The sequence below is a fragment of the Lethenteron reissneri genome, chromosome 21 (genome assembly GCF_015708825.2).
Source record: "Lethenteron reissneri isolate LAM-NWPU_2019-01 chromosome 21, ASM1570882v1, whole genome shotgun sequence".
Classification (NCBI taxonomy): Eukaryota; Metazoa; Chordata; class Hyperoartia; order Petromyzontiformes; family Petromyzontidae; genus Lethenteron; species Lethenteron reissneri.
Genome location: NC_083799.1, coordinates 8,555,292 through 8,561,483, shown reverse-complemented (window position 1 = coordinate 8,561,483; position 6,192 = coordinate 8,555,292). Strand labels below are relative to the sequence as shown.

General features: G+C 43.4%; 1 protein-coding gene across 4 annotated transcripts; it reads right to left on the bottom strand.

Moving 5' to 3' along the window:
- Positions 1-947: 947 nt before the first annotated feature.
- LOC133345172 (uncharacterized) lies at positions 948-6,006 on the bottom strand. Of its 4 annotated transcripts, none has more exons than XM_061555709.1 (4): positions 5,929-6,006; positions 4,050-4,232; positions 3,388-3,572; positions 948-1,907 (listed from the first exon to the last, which is right to left on the bottom strand). In XM_061555709.1, exons 2-4 carry the CDS (start codon positions 4,216-4,218, stop codon positions 1,410-1,412), a joined length of 852 nt encoding a protein of 283 aa, XP_061411693.1. In that variant the 5' UTR covers positions 4,219-4,232; positions 5,929-6,006; the 3' UTR covers positions 948-1,409. The 4 variants fall into 4 exon arrangements, with proteins under 4 accessions (XP_061411693.1, XP_061411697.1, XP_061411696.1 ...); XM_061555713.1 differs by lacking the exon at positions 5,929-6,006 and adding an exon at positions 5,768-5,910; XM_061555712.1 differs by lacking the exon at positions 5,929-6,006 and adding an exon at positions 5,428-5,746.
- Between the last annotated feature and the right edge of the window lie 186 nt (positions 6,007-6,192).

The following is a 6,192-nucleotide window of genomic DNA, read 5'->3' as shown; positions in this document are numbered from 1 at the left end:
ATCACAGCAGTTAAAACTTGACGTGGTTTATCACGTCCTTCCAATGATTGCTCAATCTAAATCCATCTTCTCGATTAAAGTTTTTGATGGTAGCTCGAGGGTTTGCAGAGCACCTTGGTCTCGGAGAAAACAATGTCATGTGTGCCCACAATGTTGAAACAATGATCCGCCACCGCCGAGGTGTTGGTTCTACCTAGTTTCAAATCCGCTTTGTGTTCGCGAACCCAGTCTGAGACATGTTTCACCAATGTAACTGCTGCTGCAGACACAACTCAGTTTTTCGACACCAGACAGTGCATGTCCGGAATCACATCCTTCACCGATGGGATCAAATCACGGATTTTATGTACCGTATTGAACCAAACTTGGATCTTGTGTTTGTTCAAGATTTTGGAAATCCTTTTGGTGACCCCTGCTATGTATGGCAAGGTGATGGTTTTGATTGGGTCCTCAGATGGTTCTCTACCCATGGTTGGGGATGCAGCTTTGCGGATTGTGCGGTCAGAATATACATTCCTCATGAGAGCCTGGCGTACGTGCTCAAGCTCACTGGCTAGGTGGTGCTGGTCGGAGATGCAAGGAGCCCTATGGTGTAGTGTTTTGCTGAGGGAATTATGAGCTGGATGGTGGTGGGAGTCGGGCTTTAGATAGGAATCCGTGTGGGTGGCTTTCCTATAGACAGTCCCAACGAGCCATCAGGTCTCTCTTCTCGATCAAAACATCCAGGAAGCCAAGCAATCCAGATATACAGAGACAAAACTTTAATTGAGAAGATGGATTTAGATTGAGCAATCATTGGAAGGACGTGATACACCAAGTCAAGTTTTAACTGCTGTGATTTTGACTCGCCCACCAGTGCCGGTTTCGTTTACTAATTCAAGCTCATTGACAAGCCAATTTCTCCAGCCCCCACCCGTCCCTGCACGCCACAAACCCTCCCCCCTCTCCCGTGAACTCTTGCAGCCGCGACTCTACCCCCCCTCTCCCGTGCTTATATAAAGCCACAATAGCAGATCATTCTTTCTCACCTGATGACGGACGCTTGTGTTGCGACCGAAACGTCATGTTTTTATTTTTCCTATCTACGTGACTTGACCTAAAGAACCGAAGATTATTGTGTTCTATATATATAGACGATATTTATATATGGCGTGTGTGTGAAATCACCTTTATTGTGGTTCATTAGGCCAGTAAAAAATGGCTGCTCTGACATGCTGCCTGCCTCCTGAAGGTGGGAAATCCCCTACAAGCCACACCCAGCATGACACGGGTGATGATGCAAAAAAAATTAAGCACAGCAACTAAACAGTATTTTCATACATTTAAAATAGAATGAACGCAAAATAATGCATAATGGGTAACAACCATTAAACGTGTATACTTTGAGGAACAGTAGGATGGTAACTGGTTCACGGAAGTTGTCTTGGGGACTTTTGTTGGGGTTGTGTTGGTGGTGCACTCTGCATGGAATGTATGGGGACTGCTGTGGTGGCAATGTGCTCTGTGTGTGATGTGTACGAACATTGATGTGGCGAGTGTGCCTCCTGAACAGCAGCAAGAATGTTATATTTTAAACGCCGACTTTCAATTAATGGAAGGGAACGTAGCTCATTGGCAATAAATTGGCCAAACACATCAAATTCATCCTCCTTAAATGGCCTTGCGAAGTATGTATCCATACTTTTAATGGCCAATTCCATTATCTGACTGTCTGTTTCTCCAAGTTTGTTCTCTTTAACTTTGGGCCTTTGCTTTGGGCCTTGTGGCCTATGAAATGTAAATTCAGGGGTTGAAGTTGGGCTGTTTGGAATCTCTGTGGTGTTTCTAGTTTTGGTTGGTAGATCAGCTTCATCTTGATCAGACCTCTGTTCCACATCTTGACTGCTCTCGTTGTCGACATATTCCATCTGTACATAAACATGTAATCCATTAAAGTATTAAACTAAGTATATTTTTTCATAATTCTGTGATGGCTAGCACACTGGAGAAGTAGCTACACATTTACAACTGTCACATCATGCTGGAATTTCAAACCAACGAATGGTGCCCTGGATGGATATGTTTGCTTATTCATCCTCCCACAGGCAATGGTCTAATCTACTGTGTATGGTTGGATGGATAACAAGTTACACGTATATCTATATTCGTATGCCATGAAATGGCTTTAGTTGATGTGCAGTAAATTTTTGCAATGCCTCATACTTGTTGAAAGACTAAATTTCACCTGCAAAGATATAGGGTTCAATGTCCGCATATGACGGAAGAGTTTCCGTATGTGCAGTCTCTCCGGAACTTTTAACCTCCCTACACCAGAAATGAGGAACCTACGACTTCATCTTATAAGGCTCGATCAGCGTACACTGAGAAATAAGTTAAACATACATACATACAAATGAAACTTACCATTTCAAAATGCACAGCAAACTATCCACCACTACAAGCGTCTTAACTGCACTGTGTGCTTGCAAACACTCTTTGTAATTTTCTAAGTCAAATACTATACCTGTCTTTCAACTAGTATTTTTTGTTAAATAATGCATAACCCAACAACATGTATGAGAAATTTATATTTAGCTCTCCATAATGAAAAGTTCCCTACCCTAAACCAAAGATGCTGCCAGGCAATGCCATGTTTGGTTGTGGTCAATTACCCCTTTTATGCACAAATACCCGTTGAAACCTTATGGGGGTCCGGGATTGACAAAGCATACGTATATTTTGAACTGTCAACTCCATAATTGCACAACCAAGAGTTAAAACTGATTTTGGAAATTACTACAAACCCCTGTCTACACCAATCCGATCGCTCTTGTTCCTGCAAAAACCGTGGATTGTATTGGCTCGTGCACTGCACTGAGCCTCGGCAAGGGCATGTATACATAAATGTCAAGGGCTCAAACAATGACATTATAACTGACATCAAGCTAGAAAACAAGAGGTAATGAAATCTACAGGTTGGCAGGCTTAAACCGATTAAGATGAAAATGTGTTCTCTTGCAGCAGAGAACATGATATAGATGCAATCTAGATTTGAAGCTTTCGTGACTGCAGGAATCCATACTCTTTGGTTCTTTTGGTAAAATCACGTAGGTATAAAATGAAATAAATCACGACGTTTCGATTGGAATACAAGCAATCATCATCAGGTGGGAAAACCACAGCAATAAATTGTTTTTACAGCAGAATTAGTTTTCTTGCTGTAGTTTTCCCACCTGATGACGATTGCTTGTGTTGCAATCGAAACGTCGTGATTTATTTTATTTTATACCTACGTGACTTTACCCAAAGAACCAAAGGATATATATTTTGCAAGTTTTTTTAATCCGGAGATCATTTAAGTCACCTGGTAAAAAATAAGTGGTCACCATGCGGGATTAAAGTGCGTACCTTCATATTAGAGATGGTCTTCTTACAGCCAACAAAGTTATCCAAGAATTCCAGATGTGGCAACAGCCACCAAGTCTGCCTTGAAGCATCACCCCCGCCATCTACACTTTGTCTGCTTTTGCCCTCTTTTTTCTTTCTTGAATAGACTGTGCGCAGATTTCTGATTTTTCTGGCGACCTCAATTTCTGTAAAAAAAAACAAAAGGATGATTTATACGCTGATCAACTTTAATAATAATTCGCCACGATCGATCCACTGCTGAATGAAAGCCTCACCAAACCATGGTTCTGAAATATAATCTATTTAGCACATCTGCATTGGCTGATTTCACCGTTTTATTTCCACAGTAGGGGTACTTTCGGTCGTGTTCCCTTTCCAACGTTAAGCCTGAAGCACAAGCCACCATGCTTCTAGCGATGTGCTGCCCAAGCTCGCAAGTCAATGATTTTACCTGACTTTGTTGGTAAACATTACTATAAACCAGTGCATTTGGAACATCCAACAATCAATGCCTGGCGGATTCACACTTTTTCTGTACTCAGGCCCCTGGGTCGTCTATTCACCAACCTGTGCTGACTAGTGCGGTTAAGCCGAATGACTTTCATCCAGCAGTTAAATAACATTTAATAAAATATATATTATGACTATACACGCAGCCTTACTATTAGTTCCAAGTGATTGTGCCATGAACTCCAGAGCTTGTTGTCGTTTCCATTTGTTGTTGTAGTCCGGCAGCATCGTGTCGTAGAGGCAAGGGCTGCTTTTGTACAACTCCACCAGGTCCTCAAGCTTGCGCATCGACCACCAAAACTCATCCCCCATTTCTTCCATGTGTTCTTTTTTCTCTGGTCAGGAATTGTGTAGACAACAAACCGATCCGAGTCAAATCATGTTGGACCTGAATGTGCTGGGTGTGTGGTACCTAAAGCAAAGATAAGTGTTCTCTGTTTGGTGTACCGTTTTTGTGGACACGCGATATCGAACTCACTAACTGGATTCACATTGTATTTATATCGTGCCCGACTGCAATAAATCATGGAAACAATCGTTCAGGTTTTTTTTATCCTCCTGCCACAGTCAACCTAATATTCCACAATGCCGCTCTGCCTTCCACATTATTTGTATTTATGACTTATTTTCCACTCACAAAATGATCCGCTCCTTCGCAGTTAACAGTACAAATCATACTTATTTATATCACACGCTTAAAGTGATGCACATTTAGCTGCTCAACGCGCAGATACTTAACTGTCAATCATCACTGCCTGGAAAAAATGATTGGGGTGACAATAACCTGCTCCCATTCAACGTAAAAAAAGTAATTAATAACTGTATCACGTAAGGCTGAAAATGTAACAATATTCTGAGTCATGGTAAACCTATTAATCTGCTAGTTTGGCACAACAATCATATCTCACCGGTCATGGAATGGCTATACAGGTAGTATGAGTAATCTGGTCAAGCAGGCATCAACTCATCTTTTATTTTCCGTGCCAAAGCCTGTGAAATAATTATTACTACTTTACAAAGCACACATTCACTTAAGTTGGAATCCTGCTGTCATATCCGAGATGGAGCACCCAGTTCCGAGCCAACTACACGTGCAGGCATTCTGAGTAGAGCAGGCAGGGTGACTGATCCACCGGCAGTCAGTCGCGCACACTTTTCACTCTCTTAACGCTACTGTCGTGTTCTTGGTTCTTTTGGTAAAGTCACGTAGAAGGGAAATAATAAAATATGAATATAAAACAATTAAAATTCTCACGACTTTTCTACTGCAACACAAGCAATCATCATCAGGTGTGAAATCTACAGAAGAAAATTTGAAAAAAAAATTCTTGCCGTGGATTTCACACCTGATGATTGCTTGTGTTGCAGTCGAAACGTCGTGAGAATTTGTATTGTTTAATATTTATATTATTTTATTATTTCCCTTCTACGTGACTTTACCGAAAGAACCAAGAATATGAATCCCTGCAGTCACGAAAGCTTTAAATCTAAATTTAGCTACTGCCGTGGTTATCGTTTCCGTGAATGTACCTGGTTGATTCCTCCACCAACCATGTGGAGGAGGACTTGCGTCTACGAGACACAGTTTCGACTCACACACAGAGTTCAACTCCCAACACACTTTATCCCGCTTCTATTTCCACTTTTAGAATTCCCTCCCATCGTCTCTTTTCCCAAAAACGTGTCACATTAACACGTTCACTGTGCCGTCTGTTGCTGTCCCCTTGACGTTTCCGACGATCTTTTTGTTTGTGTGCTGCTCAGCAACAGTGATTTAAAAACAACGCAATAATAATAATACTAATAGCTGCGTCAACATCACGGGATAAGTCGATCGGCAGCGACCCAAAGTGTGCGGGCACCCCCGTACCCACTTCCGTCTGAGACGTCTGAGCAGCGTGGAAGAGTGAGGACAAAGACCTTCTTGATCAAGGGGGGGGGGCTCTTGTTATAGCACCCTCCTCCCTCTTAGTGACGAAGGGGCCCCCCACCACCTGAGGCTGAGTCGGGGGGGGGGGCTGCGTCGGTCACCTTTGGTCGCCTACGGCCCCCCACGCGCCACCGACTGCACGGAAATCGCGCGCACGTGACCCGGTTTCCGCGCACGTGACCGGCAGCGCACGTGACCCGTCACCCAAACACCCCCCCCACCACCACGCCCCCAACACCAAAGACAAAGACCCCCCCCCCCATACACCCCCCCCATACACCCCCCCCATACACCCCCCCCCCCATACACCCCCCCATACACACCCCCCCATACACCCCCCCCATACACCCCCCCCATACACCCCC